At 43.1% G+C, this 21336-nt stretch overlaps 1 protein-coding gene across 14 annotated transcripts; it reads right to left on the reverse strand.

The window, feature by feature from the left end:
• Positions 1 to 993: 993 nt before the first annotated feature.
• Positions 994 to 21168, reverse strand: nf2b (NF2, moesin-ezrin-radixin like (MERLIN) tumor suppressor b). 14 transcript variants are annotated; one of them, XR_008138791.1, is made up of 18 exons: positions 20700 to 21168; positions 19932 to 20050; positions 19613 to 19738; positions 19327 to 19449; positions 17047 to 17130; positions 16847 to 16915; positions 16646 to 16728; positions 16034 to 16109; positions 11940 to 12086; positions 11081 to 11155; positions 10876 to 10989; positions 10482 to 10604; positions 10160 to 10377; positions 8245 to 8347; positions 7799 to 7929; positions 7423 to 7591; positions 1537 to 3987; positions 994 to 1230 (listed from the first exon to the last, which is right to left on the reverse strand). XR_008138791.1 is itself a non-coding variant. In XM_052520554.1 (17 exons), the coding sequence occupies exons 2-17, from the start codon at positions 20019 to 20021 to the stop codon at positions 3940 to 3942; spliced, it is 1779 nt and encodes a 592-aa protein (XP_052376514.1). In that variant the 5' UTR covers positions 20022 to 20050; positions 20700 to 21168; the 3' UTR covers positions 994 to 3939. The 14 variants fall into 14 exon arrangements, 2 of the variants coding, with proteins under 2 accessions (XP_052376514.1, XP_052376516.1); XR_008138781.1 differs by having other exon boundaries at positions 994 to 1485; XR_008138790.1 differs by having other exon boundaries at positions 1520 to 3987.
• Positions 21169 to 21336: the final 168 nt, after the last annotated feature.

Here is a 21336-nt window from a genome sequence, read left to right on the forward strand (position 1 = left end):
GTGCCCGACCTCACTAATGCTCTTGTGGCTGAATGGAAGCAAGTACCCACAGCAATGTTCAAACATCTAGTGGAAAGCCTTCCCAGAAGAGGAGAGGCTGTTATAGCAGCAAAGGGTGGGGACCAACTCCACATTATTTCCCATGATTTTGGAACGAGACATTTGACAAGCAGGTACATTCAAACAAACATGTACATTCATATCCATACTCTACCTGCATTCTCCCTCTCCTCCCTGTTTCTATTGGTAAGAATCATGTCTTTCTTCTCATCTAGCAAGAATAGCTGGATCTCTTCTCCCATCTAGTGGCACATCAGATTGGCACAGTGCAGTCAGACCATCCCAAATCGCTCTCTCCCTCTTGGCCCTAACCCTTTGATATGTAGTAGTGGTGGTGATTTGCACCAGTTCTGTTTTTCACTTTACAGATCTGCAAACATTGAAGTGTTTCACACTCAATTTGAGTGTGAAATACCAAATATCAGCAAAACACATGTATCATGAATCTAACTTGTTAGATTAGAGTTGTACAGTTTAAGCACAAAAATGTTTAAAGTACTTCACAAATATTTGATCGATGGATGCGGTCCTCTCCTGCTTCATTTGGACTCGCACTTCCTTTCACTTTTATCATTGGTGACAACACTTCATCCCCAACAATCAATCTGTCTTTGGTGTAGCTGCCAAGGGTGCAGTTAGAGGTGGAGGGTTGTTAGTTTGAATCCCGGGTCTGCCGGGGAAATAATCTGTCGGAAAGTGAGCTGCCTGCCGTTCTGCCATTGAGTCAAGGCACTTACCCACCCCCCCACAATAACAGCTCCGCACACCCTCTTCTAAAACCTGTAGCTATGGGTCTTTCAGAGGGGTTGATAAAGACAGAAGTAAAATGCCAGTTGGATCTAAAAATCGGTCTTCTCAAATGTATTCCAAACATCAACACAAGTGTTGTACAACTTCAAGACTAACCATCAAGAACTATGACAAAACAAGCAATGCTAATGTATATTTGTTTTAATAAGCAACAGCCAAGCCCTTTGACAGCATTGATTCTCTTATGACAAAAAAAAAAAAAAAACAGCACTCAAAACACTTCATCTCGGAAATCAGACATTGTGACTAGCTTTTGTTTGGCATGTCCCTACCTGGCTGTGTCTTAATAGTGTTAACTAGCTTCCTTCCCTTGTGTCCTTTCCTCTATGGCCACTGATCTGGCAGGGCATGATAGGAGACCTCTACACGGAGGACACCTCTACACGGAGGACACCTCTACACAGAGGACACCTCTACACAGAGGACACCTCTACACAGAGGACACCTCTACACAGAGGACACCTCTACACAGAGGACACCTCTACACAGAGGACACCTCTACACAGAGGACACCTCTACACAGAGGACACCTCTACACAGAGGACACCTCTACACAGAGGACACCTCTACACAGAGGACACCTCTACACAGAGGACACCTCTACACAGAGGACACCTCTACACAGAGGACACCTCTACACAGAGGAAACCTCTACACAGAGGAAACCTCTACACAGAGGAAACCTCTACACCTCTATAAATCGACTAGCGGCAATGAAGGAACGGAATCAAGGTTGTGAAGAAGAAAAACACAGTCCAGTGTAGTGTTTTACAAGGTCAGCCATAGTAGTACGGCGCCCCTGGAGCTCAAGGGCACATTGACAAATGTTTCACCTTGTCGGCTCAGGTACTCGAATCAGCGACCTCTTCGGCTGTTTACTGGCCTAACTAACCGCAAGGTTACTTGCCGCACTCTAAAAAGGAAAGGAGGCAACGACAGAGTGTTGAGAGACAGCCATATAGTGTCTGTGTCCCAAATGGAACTCTATTCCCCCTTGTATAGAACACTACTTTTGACCCGAGCCTGATGCTGGCCCGGGTCAAACGTAGTGCACTATATAGGGAATAGGGTGCCACTTGGGACAGATTTGGGTGATTACAGTAAACCTATAGATATGAAACAGTTCTGAGGTCATCTATTAAAACAAACAGTTAAAAACAAACTGATGTGACACTTAAGCCCTTTAAAGCCGATGAACACATGAAAAAGGAGGAGTGCGAGAGAGGGAAAGGAGGATAGGGGGGAGAGGATGGAAAAAGTCAACAACAGTAAGATAAACAACATTATAAAACCCAACAACACTATTCTACACACATACATAGGTATAACCATCAGAAATGAAAAACACATGTACACAACACTTATGCTGAGAGTGCGTGTGTGATATCCTGCCATCCAAAACAACAGTTTCGATTCAAACCTGACATCGGTTACAGGAAACTTCTGTAAAACAGATCTAACAATAATTTATGTTACAATAAAAATGACTAATAAAATGTAGGGTTTAAATGTGATATTGACACATGGTTTGAATACATGGCTGTGTGTCTCTGTACGTGCAGGTGTCTGCACCCACAAAATTGCCAAACCAACCCCCAACCTTAAAAATGTTGCATAATCTGCCAAGCAGTGTTCTGTTAGTTAGGATATCTGGCCATTTAAGACATGGTTCCCATTCTAAAAACACAACAAAGGTTGGGTCCAGACCATTTCAACTCAGCAAATAGGCATTATAATCTTATTATATAGTCTGTTAATTTCAGATCATTTCTGTGAAATAGAATTGACCCCAACCCTTAACCATGAGTTATTACATCTAAAATCTACTTCCTTCACAAGCACAAACCACCTTCTGTCTCCCTCTTCTCCTCCTCCATATACAGAATGTCTTCCCTACTTTTCTAGATGGAACCTTCCTCTGAGCTAAGCACTAACAAGATGTCGTAGAAATCAGAAGAGAAGTGGGCTTGTCTGCCTGCTAAACCCACCCCAGAGGTGTTGGAGCTAAACCCACCCCAGAGGTGTTGGAGCTAAACCCACCCCAGAGGTGTTGGAGCTAAACCCACCCCAGAGGTGTTGGAGCTAAACCCACCCCAGAGGTGTTGGAGCTAAACCCACCCCAGAGGTGTTGGAGCTAAACCCACCCCAGAGGTGTTGGAGCTAAACAGAGGTGTTTGACAATCCAGGCAGGTCATTGTCCCAAATGTCACCATAAATGAACTAAATAGGGCACTGGTCAAAGGCAGTGCACTAAATAGGGAGTAGGGTGCCTTTTGGGATGCTCCATAACAGGAACTAGTGAACGAGGGATTGCATATTTAATGTTCGTAACGTGAAGAAAACGTTTTAAAAAGCAAAGTTAAAGGCACGTCAACAGTCTAAAATACTAAAAACATAAAACCGTTGAAATGACAGTTTGAATTGACAATGGTTAGGAGGCATAATGTGATGCAGGACACATGTTGCTCTGGAGAAGATCAGTTCGACCATGCTACAACAAAACGACTGAGTAGAGTAAGACATTATTCAGCGAAGGCAAGGTATCACACCTGAAGCCTGGTGGCTTGACAGACATGATCCTGGTCGCTGCGAGAGTATATTCTCCTAAAGGCACACTGTAGTGTAGAGTCAGTCATATAGGATAAACTACCTCAGTCAAATCTCTATCACACTCTACCAGGCATCCCTTTAAAAACCAAACATTGAAGTAAAATACATCCGCAGAACATGCACACAGCACCGTCTGTGATAATATACGCCCACAGGCAGTGTGACTAGGGCTGCATCAAATAAAACAGAACGGATAACTTGTAGTGTTGTGGTGTGTGTCATCTGAGGAATACAAATCTTTCCAAAGCACAGTCCTTTCTGGAGTGTCACTGGGAGTGTGTGTGTGTGTGTGTGTGTGTGTGAGTGAGAGTGTGCTCCTTTTATCAGGCACAAAACATAGAAAGATGAAGTAGGCATATCTTGGCATTAAGGAACAAGAGTCACAACCAATGTCCCGCCTCCCTGTGTGTCTTCCAATGGCATTTAGCCTACCCCCTGTTTCATCCAATGGCAGTTGGATCACACTTCCTCAAAAAAAGCCATCTGAGCCATGTAGGCAGAGTTTCTCTGAAAGAACAAAGAACAAAAATGTTTTGAGAAAGGGAAAAATACTCCTCATGAAGATGGCCCTGAGTTTTTCCTGGTTAGGTCATGTGGTCAAAATAGCATTTGAAAGTTATGGAGTTTGTTTTCTGTTGCCTCGGTTACACTAAACTGTAAAGATGAAATTAGTGTCTTAACAATCAAAAGGGTAAAAACTGCAGTGTTTAACACTCAATTCAGTAGTTTTGTGGTAAGTAACACCATCTAGTACTGTCCTCGTCATATCAAGGGTTCAACTGTCCCCGGGTTTAGATACGTTCCTGGTCGCTAGGAGACCGTAACAGAAGTCTCTTATCAACGGGACTAAAAACAACATGCAAACTGGTCAGGGGGAACAGCTGACAGAGATACTGCATGTTCACATTAATAACAAACAAAAAAACACCACACCATTTTGTTTAGGGGGAAGGAGTGCATCTCTAACATTACTATTGGGGCATGTAGGGAGGTTATGGGGGGTGGTTCTAATATTACTATGGGGCATGTAGGGAGGTTCTGGGGGGGTGGTTCTAATATTACTATGGGGCATGTAGGGAGGTTCTGGGGGGGTGGTTCTAATATTACTATGGGGCATGTAGGGAGGTTCTGGGGGGTGGTTCTAATATTACTATGGGGCATGTAGGGTGGTTCTAATATTACTATGGGGCATGTAGGGAGGTTCTAATATTACTATGGGGCATGTAGGGTGGTTCTAATATTACTATGGGGCATGTAGGGTGGTTCTAATATTACTGTGGGGCATGTAGGGTGGTTCTAAAATTACTATGGGGCATGTAGGGTGGTTCTAATATTACTGTGGGGCATGTAGGGTGGTTCTAATATTACTATGGGGCATGTAGGGTGGTTCTGGGGGGGGTGGTTCTAATATTACTATGGGGCATGTAGGGTGGTTCTAATATTACTGTGGGGCATGTAGGGTGGTTCTAATATTACTGTGGGGCATGTAGGGTGGTTCTAATATTACTATGGGGCATGTAGGGTGGTTCTAATATTACTGTGGGGCATGTAGGGTGGTTCTAATATTACTGTGGGGCATGTAGGGTGGTTCTAATATTACTATGGGGCATGTAGGGAGGTTCTGGGGGGGTGGTTCTAATATTACTATGGGGCATGTAGGGTGGTTCTAATATTACTATGGGGCATGTAGGGTGGTTCTAATATTACTGTGGGGCATGTAGGGTGGTTCTAATATTACTATGGGGCATGTAGGGTGGTTCTAATATTACTGTGGGGCATGTAGGGTGGTTCTAATATTACTATGGGGCATGTAGGGTGGTTCTAATATTACTGTGGGGCATGTAGGGTGGTTCTAATATTACTGTGGGGCATGTAGGGTGGTTCTAATATTACTGTGGGGCATGTAGGGTGGTTCTAATATTACTATGGGGCATGTAGGGTGGTTCTAATATTACTATGGGGCATGTAGGGTGGTTCTAATATTACTGTGGGGCATGTTCTAATATTACTAGGGCATGGTTCTAATATTACTGTGGGGCATGTAGGGTGATTCTAATATTACTATGGGGCATGTAGGGTGGTTCTAATATTACTGTGGGGCATGTAGGGTGATTATAATATTACTGTGGGGCTGTGGGGCATGCATGTAGGGTGGTTCTAATATTACTATGGGGCATGGTACTATGGGGGTGGTTCTAATATTACTATGGGGCATGTAGGGTGGTTCTAATATTACTATGGGGCATGTAGGGTGGTTCTAATATTACTGTGGGGCATGTAGGGTGGTTCTAATATTACTTGGGGCTAATATTACTATGGGGCATGTAGGGTGGTTCTATTATATTACTATGGGGCATGTAGGGTGGTTCTAATATTACTATGGGGCATGTAGGGTGGTTCTAATATTACTATGGGGCATGTAGGGTGGAGTGGTTCTAATATTACTATGGGGCATGTAGGGTGATTCTAATATTACTTGGGGCATGTAGGGTGGTTCTAATATTACTATGGGGCATGTAGGGTGGTTCTAATATTAATATTAGGGTGGTTCTAATATGGGGCATGTAGGGTGGTTCTAATATTACTATGGGGCATGTAGGGTGGTTCTAATATTACTGGGGCATGGGGCATGTAGGGTGGTTCTAATATTACTGGGGCATGGGGTTCTAATATTACTGTAGGGTGGTTCTAATATTACTATGGGGCATGTAGGGTGGTTCTAATATTACTATGGGGCATGTAGGGTGGTTCTAATATTACTATGGGGCATGTAGGGTGGTTCTAATATTACTATGGGGCATGTAGGGTGGTTCTAATATTACTATGGGGCATGTAGGGTGGTTCTAATATTACTATGGGGCATGTAGGGTGGTTCTAATATTACTATGGGGCATGTAGGGTGGTTCTAATATTACTATGGGGCATGTAGGGTGGTTCTAATATTACTATGGGGCATGTAGGGTGGTTCTAATATTACTATGGGGCATGTAGGGTGGTTCTAATGGGGCATTACTATTACTATGGGGCATGTGGGGGTGGTTCTAATATTACTATGGGGCATTAGTGGTTCTAATATTATGGGGCATGTAGGGTGGTTCTAATATTACTATGGGGCATGTAGGGTGGTTCTAATATTACTATGGGGCATGTTCTAATATTACTATGGGGCATGTAGGGTGGTTCTAATATTACTATGGGGCATGTAGGGTGGTTCTAATATTACTATGGGGCATGTAGGGTGGTTCTAATATTACTAGGGTGGTTCTAATATTACTATGGGGCATGTAGGGTGGTTCTAATATTACTATGGGGCATGTAGGGTGGTTCTAATATTACTATGGGGCATGTAGGGTGGTTCTAATATTACTTACTATGGGGCATGTAGGGTGGTTCTAATATTACTATGGGGCATGTAGGGTGGTTCTAATATTACTATGGGGCATGTAGGGTGGTTCTAATATTACTGGGGCATGTGTGGTTCTAATATTACTATGGGGCATGTAGGGTGGTTCTAATATTACTATGGGGCATGTAGGGTGGTTCTAACATTACTATGGGGCATGTAGGGTGGTTCTAATATTACTATGGGGCATGTAGGGTGGTTCTAATATTACTATGGGGCATGTTCTAATATTACTATGGGGCATGTAGGGTGGTTCTTACATTACTATGGGGCATGTAGGGTGGTTCTAATATTACTATGGGGCATGTAGGGTGGTTCTAATATTACTATGGGGCATGTAGGGTGGTTCTTACATTACTATGGGGCATGTAGGGTGGTTCTTACATTACTATGGGGCATGTAGGGTGGTTCTTACATTACTATGGGGCATGTAGGGTGGTTCTTACATTACTATGGGGCATGTAGGGTGGTTCTTACATTACTATGGGGCATGTAGGGTGGTTCTTACATTACTATGGGGCATGTAGGGTGGTTCTTACATTACTATGGGGCATGTAGGGTGGTTCAGGGGGGTAGCCGCGGGCCTCGTTGCGGAGGCTGTAGACCCCAGCCTGCTGCTGCTGCTCCTCCAACTTCAGAGACTCAATCTCAGACTTCAGCTCCTTCAGCTGGTCCTGCAGGTGTTTACTCTTCTCCACGTACTCTAGTCTGGGGGGGGGGGTGAGAGCCTTCACCTATCAGTTCTGTTTACTCAGCTTCGCAAGGTCATGAGAAAAGGGAACAACTTTTTGGAATGAAATGTCCCAAAATGGCACCCTATTTCCTGTGTCGTGCACTACTTCAGACGACAGACCCTGGTCAAAATTAGTGCACTATTGAGGGAACATGATGCCATTTGGAGGGAACCCAGCTCACCTCTCCCTTTCTATCTCCATTGACAGTCTCTTCATATCAGAGTCTTTAAAGTCGATGCGCATTGATCCGGATCCCAGAGCTTGGTCTCCTCCCTCTGGGGGAGGAGGGGGGGTGGAGTAGGCCGCTATGAGCTGGAACACACACAGAGAAAGAACAAGAGGAGCCAGTTATAAGGGCCAGGAAAAAGGGGGGATGTGGTTTTTATACCCAGTACACACCACACCATGGAGGTTATGTTGTATTAGCTGTGATTGTAGTAGTGGTGAGCTCTAAAATTATGGTTCAGGTACCGGGTAAGATGTCTTGGTTAAGGTTATAGTTTTCTGTACCGGATAAGATGTCTTGGTTAAGGTTATAGTTTTCTGTACCGGATAAGATGTCTTGGTTAAGGTTATAGTTTTCTGTACCGGATAAGATGTCTTGGTTAAGGTTATAGTTTTCTGTACCGGATAAGATGTCTTGGTGATCTCCAGGAGTTTCTGCTTGGCTCTCCTCTCAGCATCCTTGGCCTCTGTAAGGTCCTGCTTCAGATGGTCCGCCTCCTTCGACCTGCAGAGAGGAACCGCTACTTACTGTGCATTGACTAGTCAGCGATGCACAAACTATACAGCAGAGCTGGGCTGACCTTTATAACCAAGAGCGGAAAGTGGGTGTTTAAACTTCTCCACTGTTTCGGTCCTGCAGCTATCACGTTGGTGCATAATGAAGCGCACCCTGAGCAGACACCGAGTGCATTGTCTTAGGTTAAGCTCATCTGCAATCTCTACCATTCCTCCTGCTTAAGCGCATCTACAATCTCTACCATTCCTCCTGCTTAAGATCATCTGCAATCTCTACCATTCCTCCTGCTTAAGCTCATCTGCAATCTCTACCATTCCTCCTGCTTAAGATCATCTGCAATCTCTACCATTCCTCCTGCTTAAGCTCATCTGTAATCTCTACCATTCCTCCTGCTTAAGATCATCTGTAATCTCTACCATTCCTCCTGCTTAAGCTCATCTGCAATCTCTACCATTCTTCCTGCTTAAGATCATCTGCAATCTCTACCATTCCTCCCGCGGCTATTTTAAGCTCATCTGCAATCCCTGCCATTCCTCCTGCTGCTCGTGGCTACATTTGACCTTTACAATTACTTATCCTCTAAACTAAAACACTAATAATAATAACATGAACACTGACAGGCTTGATTACCAACAACGACGAGACGGCCTACAGGGAGGAGGTGAGGGCCCTCGGAGTGTGGTGTCAGGAAAATAACCTCACACTCAACGTCAACAAAACTAAGGAGATGATTGTGGACTTCAGGAAACAGCAGAGGGAGCACCCCCCCTATCCACATCGATGGAACAGTAGTGGAGAGGGTAGTAAGTTTTAAGTTCCTCGGCATACACATCACAGACAAACTGAATTGGTCCACTCACACAGACAGCATCGTGAAGAAGGCGCAGCAGCGCCTCTTCAAACTCAGGAGGCTGAAGAAATTCAGCTTGTCACCAAAAGCACTCAAAAACACAAACTTCTACAGATGCACAATCGAGAGCATCCTGGCGGGCTGTATCACCGTCTGGTACGGCAACTGCTCCGCCCACAACCGTAAGGCTCTCCAGAGGGTAGTGAGGTCTGCACAACGCATCACCGGGGGCAAACTACCTGCCCTCCAGGACACCTACACCCGATGTCACAGGAAGGCCATAAAGATCATCAAGGACAACAACCACCAGAGCCACTGCCTGTTCACCCCGCTATCATCCAGAAGGCGAGGTCAGTACAGGTGCATCAAAGCTGGGACCGAGAGACTGAAAAACAGCTTCTATCTCAAGGCCATCAGACTGTTAAACAGCCACCACTAACATTGAGTGACTGCTGCCAACACACTGACTCAACTCCAGCCACTTTAATAATGGGAATTGATGGGAAATTATGTAAAATATATCACTAGCCACTTTAAACAATGCTACCTAATATAATGTTTACATACCCTACATTATTCATCTCATATGTATGCATATATACTGTACTCTATATCATCTACTGCATCCTTATGTAATACATGTATCACTAGCCACTTTAACTATGCCACTTTGTTTACATACTCATCGTATATGTATATACTGTACTCGATACCATCTACTGTATCTTGCCTATGCTGCTCTGTACCATCACTCATTCATATATCCTTATGTACATATTCTTTATCCCCTTACACTGTGTATTAGACAGTAGTTTTGGAATTGTTAGTTAGATTACTTGTTGGTTATTATTGCATTGTCGGAACTAGAAGCACAAGCATTTCGCTACACTCGCATTAACATCTGCTAACCATGTGTATGTGACAAATAAAATTTGATTTAATATCTGTACCTCCTCTCTGACTGCTCCACCAGTTTGACAGCCAGCTGCTCTGCCTCTCTCATCTTCTGCTCCATCAGTCTCTTCTCCTCCTTGGTCTTGAGGGCGGTAGCCTCTATCCTTTGTCTCTCCTGCTCCGCCTCGGCAGCCTTGTGGGCCAACAGCTTGGCTTCCTCCTCGGCGATCTGGGCCTTCTCCGCCAGCAGATCTGCAGTCTCCTCTGAACGCAACTACAAACAGACACAACACCTTCATAAGCAGACATAACACTTATAAACAGTTCATATACATTCCTAAGGAGACCCCGATCTCATGGAGCAGACGCCACCCTTACCAGCGCCTCATTTGCCAGCCGTGCCTCGTCCTGCAGCTGGAACAGCCGTCTCTCCATCTCCTCCTTCGCTCGCTCTGCCTCCTCCCTCATTTGCTTCTCCCGTGCAAGGATCTGACGCTCCACCTGCAGATGAACAGGCAGTTCAGCCAATCAGAGAAGAGAAAATATCACTCGCAACCAATCAGAACGCTCTGCCTGCCATTGATAGGCAGAACAGCCAATCAGAGAACAGACTGGGTAGCAACTGACATGAACTGTGTGCTATGTTCACAACATAGTATCTTCTCATTGAAAAATACTGGCAGCTAAGTCTATATAGAAACACTGTATATCTTTAAAAACGACACAAATACAGGGGTGTGGTAGAGTGTCTGTGGATGTGTTGAGAGCGGACCTTCTTGCGAGCCTTCTCCTCCTTGGCCTGAGACTTCATCTGCTGAACCTCGATGGAGTCCACCTTCCTCCTCCTCATGAACAGGTCATGGTTCCCAATACACAGCTGCAGGATCTGAACACACACACACGGGTTAAAATGGACTTTACCAGATAAGAGGTTAAAACTGGCACCAACTCTTGACTTCCTACTAACAACAACCTACCAGTTTGTTGACTCTCAGTTGGGAGGAGTAGAATTTGAAAACATCCTTCTTCTTGTCCAGAGGTTTTATTGTGAACTGTACCAGGGGAGAGGACAAAGTTAATAACACGTTATCATCTGTGGAGTAGATGGTAGCCTTTAGCGTCGGGAAACCAAACCGCTGAGATCAGGTTTACTTCACATAAAACCACACCGCTGAGATCAGGTTTACTTCACATAAAACCAAACCGCTGAGATCAGGTTTACTTCACATAAAACCAAACCGCTGAGATCAGGTTTACTTCACATAAAACCAAACCGCTGAGATCAGGTTTACTTCACATAAAACCAAACCGCTGAGATCAGGTTTACTTCACATAAAACCAAACCGCTGAGATCAGGTTTACTTCACATAAAACCAAACCGCTGAGATCAGGTTTACTTCACATAAAACCAAACCGCTGAGATCAGGTTTACTTCACATAAAACCAAACCGCTGAGATCAGGTTTACTTCACATAAAACCAAACCGCTGAGATCAGGTTTACTTCACATAAAACCAAACCGCTGAGATCAGGTTTACTTCACATAAAACCAAACCGCTGAGATCAGGTTTACTTCACATAAAACCAAACCGCTGAGATCAGGTTTACTTCACATAAAACCAAACCGCTGAGATCAGGTTTACTTCACATAAAACCAAACCGCTGAGATCAGGTTTACTTCACATAAAACCAAACCACTGAGATCAGGTTTACTTCACATAAAACATAAAAGTGAGCTTGTGAGAGCAGGCCTGTTTAATGTGGCTAGGTAGCCATAACACAAGAGATACATTTTTAATTGGATGAAAATTAAATAAATAAATAATAGCAGATTCACCGTGGTTACCTCCTTCTCGCTGTAGGAGATGTTGCGGATGCCGCTCCAGGGGAAAGACTTGTTGGGGTTCAGTTTGCTGTTGGGGCTGTAAATATGAAGGCCCTGGGCATCGACACCCAGTAGCAGGTCTGTGTCTCGTTTATTTTGCTGTGGAGAAATCACAATATAAAACATTTACACATGTACTATTCATATATAAACTCATGCATGTCTGTGCCATAATTCATTTGCTGTGGAGATATTATAGCATATATATAGCATTCATACATGTACTATTAAGACACTGAAAAAAATATAAACTCTATATGTACCTGCTGGTCCCATAATAATAAAGCTAACATATGGAATTGTTTTAAGATTTTTTATTTATTTTTTATTTCACCTTTATTTAACCAGGTTAAAGTTGAGTTGAGAACAAGTACTCATTTACAATTGCGACCTGGCCAAGATAAAGCAAAGCAGTTCGACACATACAACAACACAGAGTTACACATGGAGAAAAACAAACATACAGTCAACAGTAGAAAAATAAGTCTATATACGATGTGAGCAAATGAGGTGAGATAAGGAGGCAAAGGCAAAAAAAGGCTATGGTGGCGAAGTAAATACAAAATAGCAAGTAAAACCCTGGAATGGTAGATTTGCAGTGGAAGAATGTGCAAATTAGAAACAAAAATAATGGGGTGCAAAGGAGCAAAATAAATAATTAAGTTAAATACAGTAGGGAAAGAGGTAGTTGTTTTGGCTAAATTATAGATGAACTATGTACAGGTGCAGCAATCTGTGACCTGCTCTGACAGCTGGTGTTTAAAGCTAGTGAGGGAGATAAGTGTTTTCAGTTTCAGAGATTTTTGTAGTTCGTTCCAGTCATTGGTAGCAGAGAACTGGAAGGAGAGGCGGCCAAAGGTAGAATTGGTTTTGGGGGTGACCAGAGAGATATACCTGCTGGAGCGTGTGCTACAGGTGGGTGCTGCTATGGTGATCAGCGAGCTGAGAAAAGGGGTACTTTACCTAGCAGGGTCTTGTAGATGACCTGGATCCAGTGGGTTTGGCAATGGACATGAAGCGAGGGCCAGCCAACGAGAGCGTACAGGTCGCAATGGTGGATAGTATATGGGGCTTTGGTAATAAAACGGATGGCACTGTGATAGACTGCATCCACTTTATTGAGTACAGTGTTGGAGGCTATTTTGTAAATGACATCGTCGATGTCGAGGATCGGTAGGATGGTCAGTTTTACGAGGGTATGTTTAGCGGCATGAGTGAAGGATGCTTTGTTGCGAAATAGGAAGCCAATTCTAGATTTCATTTTGGATTGAGATGTTTGATGCGAGTCTGGAAGGAGAGTTTACAGTCTAACCAGACAACTAAGTATTTGTAGTTGTCCACATATTCTCAGAACTGTCCAGAGTAGTGATGCTGGACGGGCGGGCAGGTGCAGGCAGCAATCGGTTGAAGACAATGTATTTAATGCATCTTGTATTTAAGAGCAGTTGGAGGCCACGGAAGAAGAGTTGTATGGCATTGAAGCTCGTCTGGAGGGTTGTTAAGACAGTGTACAAAGAAGAGACAGAAGAATAAAGAATGGTGTCGTCTGCATAGAGGTGGGTCAGAGAATCACCAGGAGCAAGAGCGACATCATTGATATATACAGAGAAGAGTCAGCCCAAGAATTGAACCCTGTGGCACCGTTCATTGATAATTTGTGTGAGATTGAGGGCATCAAGCTTAGATTGTAGGATGGCTGGGGTGTTAAGCATGTTCCAGTTTAGGTCGCCTAGCAGCACGAGCTCTGAAGATAGATGGGGGCAATCAGTTCACATATGGTGTCCAGAGCACAGCTGGGGGCAGAGGGTGGTCTATAGCAGGCGGCAACGGTGAGAGACTTGTTTTTAGAGAGTTGGATTTTTAAAAGTAGGCCATACCAAGGATTGTTTAGATATTTGATTTAGAATTTTAGGACCCCTTAAGGTATAAAAAACAAATATGTAAACATTTTTTGATGAAACATTGAATTTGGCCTTATTGCTACTAGCCCACAGAAACGCATTGAATATCAGATTCACTTCATAAAACAACAGATAGTCCCCGAAAAAAACCCAGATTTGTACGTTGGACTGCCAGATGGTGAAGCGTGATTAATCACTTCAGAGAACGCATTTCCACTGCTCCCAGAGTTCAATGGCGGCGAGCTTTACACCACTCCAGCCGACGCTTGGCATTGTGTATGGTGATCTTAGGCTTCTGTGCGGCTGCTCGGACATGGAAAACCATTTCATGAAGCTCCCAAAGAACAACTCTTGTGCTGATGTTGCCACCAGAGGCAGTTTGGAACTCTGTAGTGAGGGTTGCAATGACATTTACTCGGTACTCGCTTCAGCACTCGGCGGTCTTGCTCTGTGAGTTGTGTGGTCTACCACTTCGCGGCTGAGCCGTTGTTGCTCCTAGACGTTTCCACTTCACAGTAACAGGGCAGCTCTTCACAGGGCAGCTCTAGTAGGGTAGAGCTGCCCTGTGAGGGTAGAGCTCTAGTAGGGTAGAAATGTGACAAAATGACCTGTTGGAAAGGTGGCATACGATGACAGTGCTATGTTGAAAGTGACTGAGCTCTTCAGTAAGGCCATTATATTGCCAATGTTTGTCTATGGAGATTGTATGGCGGTGTGCTCAGTTTTATAAACCTGTCAGCAAAGGAAGTGGCTGAAATAGCTAAATCCACTAATTTGAAGGCGTGTCCACATACCTTTGTATATACAGTTGACTTCCATGCATTTGGAAGTACGTGTTCATGTGAGACTCAGCTTTCCACAGAGGGGTCATATTAGTGTGTAGCTCAAACTGTTCAGACAGAAGAGGCTGTACCGACTTCAGACGAGTCCCGTGATGCTTGTAGGGGTCGTAGAGCAACACTGAGAACACCATTGTGTTCTTAAGACTCAACTTTCCACAGAGGGGTCATTATTACCATACGGAAACTTTAGACTTTGTCTCGTGGTCTGACAAAACACAGCTCTAGCTAGCTCTGCCACCTTCCACCGCAGATGTGGAAGGGAGATATCGGCAGATGACGTGGATTGAGACGCAGCCCACGCAACAACAAAAAACCATCTCTAGCTTAAACAGACAGATGTGTATTATGTTAATTAGATTTCAGAAGGGCCCCGGAGAAGGGTGCAATAATTAATTTCTGAGTATTTACATAAAATGGGTCCCGAATCAACTACTTCTATTGGAAGTATTTTAAAATATTTTGTCTCAATTTCCTATTAATAGGGTAATACTTGAAAGTATTTTCAAAATACCTGGGTTAAATACACGGGAGTCTATTACAGTCAGTGTATGAGTATTTGCAAATACTTTCCAAGTGTATTTCCAAATACATTACAATAGTCAACTACAATTACAATAGTCAACTACAATTACAATAGTCAACTATTTGTTGACTAAAAACATCTTAATAGTTATTTCCAAATGTGTCAAAGTAATTGTAATATCATAGATAGTATTCGAACCCAGGTCTGACGGAGTGTGTACATCAATACAAACCTTAGTTCGAGGGGATGGGTGAGCGAGGATAATGTGGAAGAGATAACTGGTATAATGCTCCCAAAATGTAGTTTAATCAGAGAAGGCTTCGACCCTAAACGGCGTCTTTATCCAATAATTGGGGGTCAAACAGCAAAAAAACATATGACTGTAAAAAACCGTCAACTGTATCGGGCTGCCGAAGGTTGTAATCGGGCTGCCGAAGGTTGTAATCGGGCTGCCGAAGGTTGTAATCGGGCTGCCGAAGGTTGTAATCGGGCTGCCGAAGGTTGTAATCGGGCTGCCGAAGGCTGCGGTCTTATGTCCTTAAATGTAATACAGGCTATGTGTTTGGCTTTATTGACAAAGTTCCTACGAAGATAAATAAAGGTCTAAATTAGTTTGTGTTTGCATAGTACACTGACGATGTGCCCTTGAGCAATGCACTTGACACTAATTTGCACCAGCGGGGCCGCATGGCTGACCCCGTGTACACTTCAGGAGAAAGGAGATATTATTGGGACGCAACCAAAGTAAGAGAGAAGTGTTTGACTAAAGGAGTGACTCACAGTGATGGCAAAGTAGCTGACTCCATACATGTCCAGGTCCTGAGCTATCTTCAGGTAGTCCATCTCAGCCTCATCCCTGTGAACAGCACACATACCAAACACATCAATCATTAGACAACACTGTCTCGGGCCCAGCAACACAAGTCAATGGGTCATGTTTCTCCCATAGATACAGAACTACATCTGACTCGTCTGGTACTGGTAGATATTGCTCTATAGCTGTGTTTCTCAACTCCGGTGCTCCAGTAACCCCAACAGTACACATTTTTGCCATAGAACCACACAAGCACACCAGATGCTATCAATCAACTAATCATAAAGCCCTTGACAAGTTGAATCAGGGCCACGTTCAGCAGCCAAACATTATCGAACTTTGCAAATAGAAATGCCATGAATGGAGCAGACATGAGTCCTTATTCTATATGTCAGAGATACATGTTATGTTCTACATAACATTTCTATCTGAACGTTCCAAAATGTGGTGTGCTGCTGAATGCTCCCCAGGTGCATTTGTCCGGGGCTACAACAAGAATGTGAACCGCTGGGAGAACATCAGGTCCAGTGTTGAGAAACTCTCTGCTTCTCTATAAGTGTAGTAGTAGATGGTGTTACCTGGCGATGCCTCTGTGCTCTGCGTACCAGGCTGTGATCTTCTCCTCCCACATGTCTGCAGTCATCTGGTACTGCATCAGAACCTGTGGAAACAAACAAATAACAACATGATCTCACTCACATCAAAAGACGACCACACATACACAAATAACACGATCACGCACACACACCCACTTATTTTTCCATAGTGGTACTACTTACTCTTTTAGGTAGGAGCTCATCCTGGGCTAAGAACCCCGGCTTGTGAAAGTTTGGTTCATAGTCCCCATACTGTATGAGAGAGAAAAAGACATTCATGTAAATGACAGCTTTCGAAATCTACATCTGGAGAAGCCTTGAAAACACAGCCCCATATAGTAATATCAACACAAGATATTCAAACTGTAAAGTTATTTTCTTACCTTGGCTTGAACAGCGTACGACGCCAACAGGACAGAGGCTTCAGGAGAACAGAAAATTTCCTCGTCTAATATTTGCTTTTTCACCTGGAGGGTGAATTAGACATTAGCCCAACCCGTTCTCAGCAAAGACACTGGGTAGTCTGAGAACAGTTGGCACAAGACTCCTCAGGACAATTAAGCTACAGTAGTCAAGCCAGAACATAAAAGAGCTGAATCCCAACTTGATATATATATACTAGAGGTTGACCGATTAAATCGGCATCACCGATTAAGTTTTCATAAATCGGTAATCTGCCTTTTTGGACGCCGATTACATTGCAATCCACGAGGAAACTGCGTGGTAGGCTGACCACCTGCCACGCGAGTGCCGCGTCAAAAGGACCTTGTGGCTGCAAGGAGCCACGGTAAGTTGCTAGCTAGCATTAAACCTATCTCATAAAAAAACCATCAATCTTCACATAATCACTAGTTAAATACACATGGTTGATGATATTACTGGGTTAACTAGCTTGTTCTACGTTGCATATAATCAATGCAGTGCCTGTTAATTTATCATCGAATCACAGCCTACTTCAACTGTAGCAAAAGCGCATTGCCGAAAACAGCAATCATTGCACAAAATGTACCCAACCATAAACATCAATCCCTTTCTTAAAATCAATACACAGAAGTATATATTTTTTAAACCTGCAAATTTAGTTAAAAGAAATTCATGTTAGCATACAATATTAAATAGGGAAATTGTGTCACTTCTCTTGCGTTCAGTGCAAACAGAGTCAGGGTATATGTAACAGCTTGGGCCGCCTGGCTAGTTGTGAACTAATTTTCCAGAATTTTACATAATTATGACATAACATTGAAGGTTGTGCAATGTAACAGCAATATTTAGACTTATGTCAAAATGATCACAAGAACGGTGAGCAAAAATCCCAAAACCACACGGGGGGGATCTAGTGACTGACCTGCAGAGAGCTGGGACCAAGTTAACAAAGCCTACCATCAGTAACACACTATGCCGCCAGGGACTCAAATCCTGCAGTGCCAGACATGTCCCCCTGCTTAAGCCAGTACATGTCCAGGCCCGTCTGAAGTTTGCTAGAGAGCATTTGGATGATCCAGAAGAAGCTTGGGAGAAAGTCATATGGTCAGATGAAACCAAAATATAACTTTTTGGCAAAAACTCAACTCGTCGTGTTTGGAGGACAAAGAATGCTGAGTTGCATCCAAAGAACACCATACCTACTGTGAAGCATGGGGGTGGAAACATCATGCTTTGGGTCTGTTTTTTTGCAAAGGGACCAGAACGACTGATCTGTGTAAAGGAAAGAATGAATGGGGCCATATATCATGAGATTTTGAGTGAAAACCTCCTTCCATCAGCAAGGGCATTGAAGATGAAACATGCCTGGGTCTTTCAGCATGACAATGATCCCAAACACACCGCCCGGGCAACAAAGGAGTGGCTTCGTAAGAAGCATTTCAAGGTCCTGGAGTGGCCTAGCCAGTCTCCAGATCTCAACCCCATAGAAAATCTTTGGAGGGAGTTGAAAGTCCGTGTTGCCCAGCAACAGCCCCAAAAAATCACTGCTCTAGAGGAGATCTGCATGGAGGAATGGGCCAAAATACCAGCAACAGTGTGTGAAAACCTTGTGAAGACTTACAGAAAACGTTTGACCTCTGTCATTGCCAACAAAGGGTATATAACAAAGTATTGAGATAAATGTTTGTTATTGACCAAATACTTATTTTACACCATAATTTGCAAATAAATTCATTCAAAATCCTACAATGTGATTTTCTGGATTTTTTTCTCTCTCATTTTGTCTGTCATAGTTGAAGTGCACCTATGATGAAAATTATAGGCCTCTCATCTTTTTAAGTGGGAGAACTTGCACAATTGGTGGCTGACTAAATACTTTTTTGCCCCACCGTATATTGCACTTTTACTTCCTTCTCCAACACTGTTTTTGCATTACTTAAACCAAATTGAACATGTTTCATTATTTATTTGAGACTAAATAGATTTTAGTTAAAATAATTTATAGTTAAAATAATGTTCATTCAGTATTGTTGTAATTGTCATTATTACACACACACACAAATATATATATAAAAATCATCAGATTAATCGGGATCAGCTTTTTTTTGGTCCTCCAATAATCGGTATCGGCGTTGAAAAATCATAATCGGTCTACCTCTAATATATACACAAATAATCGACATCAAAGCATTGTTATATTCCTGGATTCCCTAACAAGAGTTTAAATACAGTTGTTTTACCTGCAGAAAGAAGAGGTGTTGTGTGATTTCCTGCACCAGCTCCTCTTCTACCTTCTCTGGGAAGAACTTGGCCAGGAAGTGAAACGTTATCGGTGAGTCTTTAGGGACCTCTTGATCCAAGACCTGTATACACACAAACAAAAAAATCAATACTGTTACACATCTTATTTTTTTCCATTATCTTGCTTTCTCTCCATCTTTCCTTCCCTATCTCCCTTGCCCCCCCATCTCCTATCAATACCCTGCCCCTCCTCCTCTTGCCCTACTCCCCTCTTCTCTCACTCACCCGTTTCTCTGTCTTCAGCCATGCATAGGTGTCCTTCACTGTGTACCGGAGCCCAAAGAACCAGGTTTCCCTCAGACCCACTGTCCGACACACCAGATCAAACAGATCCTTCCCTTTCCATTTCACCTGAGAGATAAGGGGGGCAGAGAAGACAGAGAATATTTGCATTAATAATTATTTGTTTTTGTTTTCTAACATGAACATGATGAGGGAGGAAGGAGGGAGCGAGAGCATTCATGAACTACTATTTCAGCTACTGTTTCTGTTTGTTGTACACACAAACATATAATGCCATTACAATAAGGTAAAAGTATATTACCTCACAGCTAAACTCCATTTCAGCATCCATAGTGATGACTTTGACCTTAAAAGTCTTTGGTTGTTTCTTTTTTAATCCTAAAATCGACATTTTGGAGGCTTTGGAGATTGGTGAGATACCTGTAGAAGGGGAAAACACCACCGAATACATGTTGATGGAATAATGATTGACAACTTCATGGTTTTGCTCGCCCAGATTTAGGCCCACATCCCCAGAATTTGGTTCTGGTTTCCAAGATTATCCTGTCTTGATCGCTACAATAACTCATTTATTGTGTTGTGAATATTTTATTTCAATATATAATGAGCAAAAGATACCCGCCCTCAAACAAAGTATAGAAAATGGTCTAGCCTAGTTAAAATGAGATGTCAGATTCAATGTTACCCTCTTGTTGTGACCATCCTCCATCAGCATCTAACGTAGCTACTGTTAGCTAGCTAACGTTAGTTAGCAAACATGATTTCTCACTCACAGTTTGTCCCAGCTTTATAGAGTTCATTAACTGCAGGGTGTCAACATTGCTATTCCTTCAAATATAGTTATTCACAACATGTATGTGTTTTATCTATTTGTTTACACATGCGCAAAGGTAGCCTGTGTTTTGTTCCAGCTAAACTTGCTAGTAAATTAGCAAAATGGCTTTGTAACTGTAGTCAGAAGAAACGACTAAAAACGTCTAAACCATTTTTTTTGTGTCAGATCTGGTAGCTTTAGAAAAAGTGCATTAAAATGTAGCCAAGCCTTTATCTTAGGGGGGGAGTAACTCACGTTACTAGACTAGGCCGAGTCCCAGGAATAAACTGCTCCACTCCTGCCGTCCAAGAGTCAAAAGGAAAGGCTGAGATTTGTCTGGAAAAGCCACCGACCCTTTCGGAGCTGGCTACAATAACACCAACAACTTTTACGCCACGAAAGCGGACCAAAACAGGTTGTGGGACGGACGAAACGTTCTCCAAACATCCATAATGACAAAATATATATATATATTTGTTTTTCTTCACAGAAGGAGCTTTTAAAAGCGAACGGTAAATACCGATTTACTAGCTAGCTAAACGCTCATTATATAGGGACGTGAATTACAACGCAGCTACGGATGAATTCCCGAATACCACCGGCAGAGATCCGTTAGAGGAGATGGGAATCCTATCAAAACCGCACTGTGCGCCCGTTTCCCTGCATCCTCAATGGGCTACGCGGTGCATTCTGGGGGGGAGTCAATTGCGTGCCAGCGCGATAACCCAACATTAGCATGAATTTCGTGAACAAAGAAGAAGTACAACATTAAAAATATATATTTTTTCCGAGATGTGAGATAACTAACTTGCTTTTCATGACGTGCTTCTACACCTGCATTGCTTGCTGTTTGTGGTTTTAGGCTGGTTTCTGTACAGCACCTTGAGATATC

This window comes from Oncorhynchus keta, chromosome 6 (genome assembly GCF_023373465.1).
Source record: "Oncorhynchus keta strain PuntledgeMale-10-30-2019 chromosome 6, Oket_V2, whole genome shotgun sequence".
NCBI classification, from domain to species: Eukaryota; Metazoa; Chordata; class Actinopteri; order Salmoniformes; family Salmonidae; genus Oncorhynchus; species Oncorhynchus keta.

Coding starts and splice junctions, on each gene's coding strand:
- nf2b (XM_052520554.1), bottom strand. CDS start 20,021: ATGTCGATTTTAGGATTAAAAAAGAAACAACCAAAGACTTTTAAGGTC. Junction 7,592..7,798: donor ATGGAGATAGAAAGGGAGAG/GTGAGCTGGGTT, acceptor CCCCCCCCCCAG/ACTAGAGTACGTGGAGAAGA. Junction 3,988..7,422: donor CCTACATGCCCCATAGTAAT/GTAAGAACCACC, acceptor TTGTTCTTTCAG/AGAAACTCTGCCTACATGGC.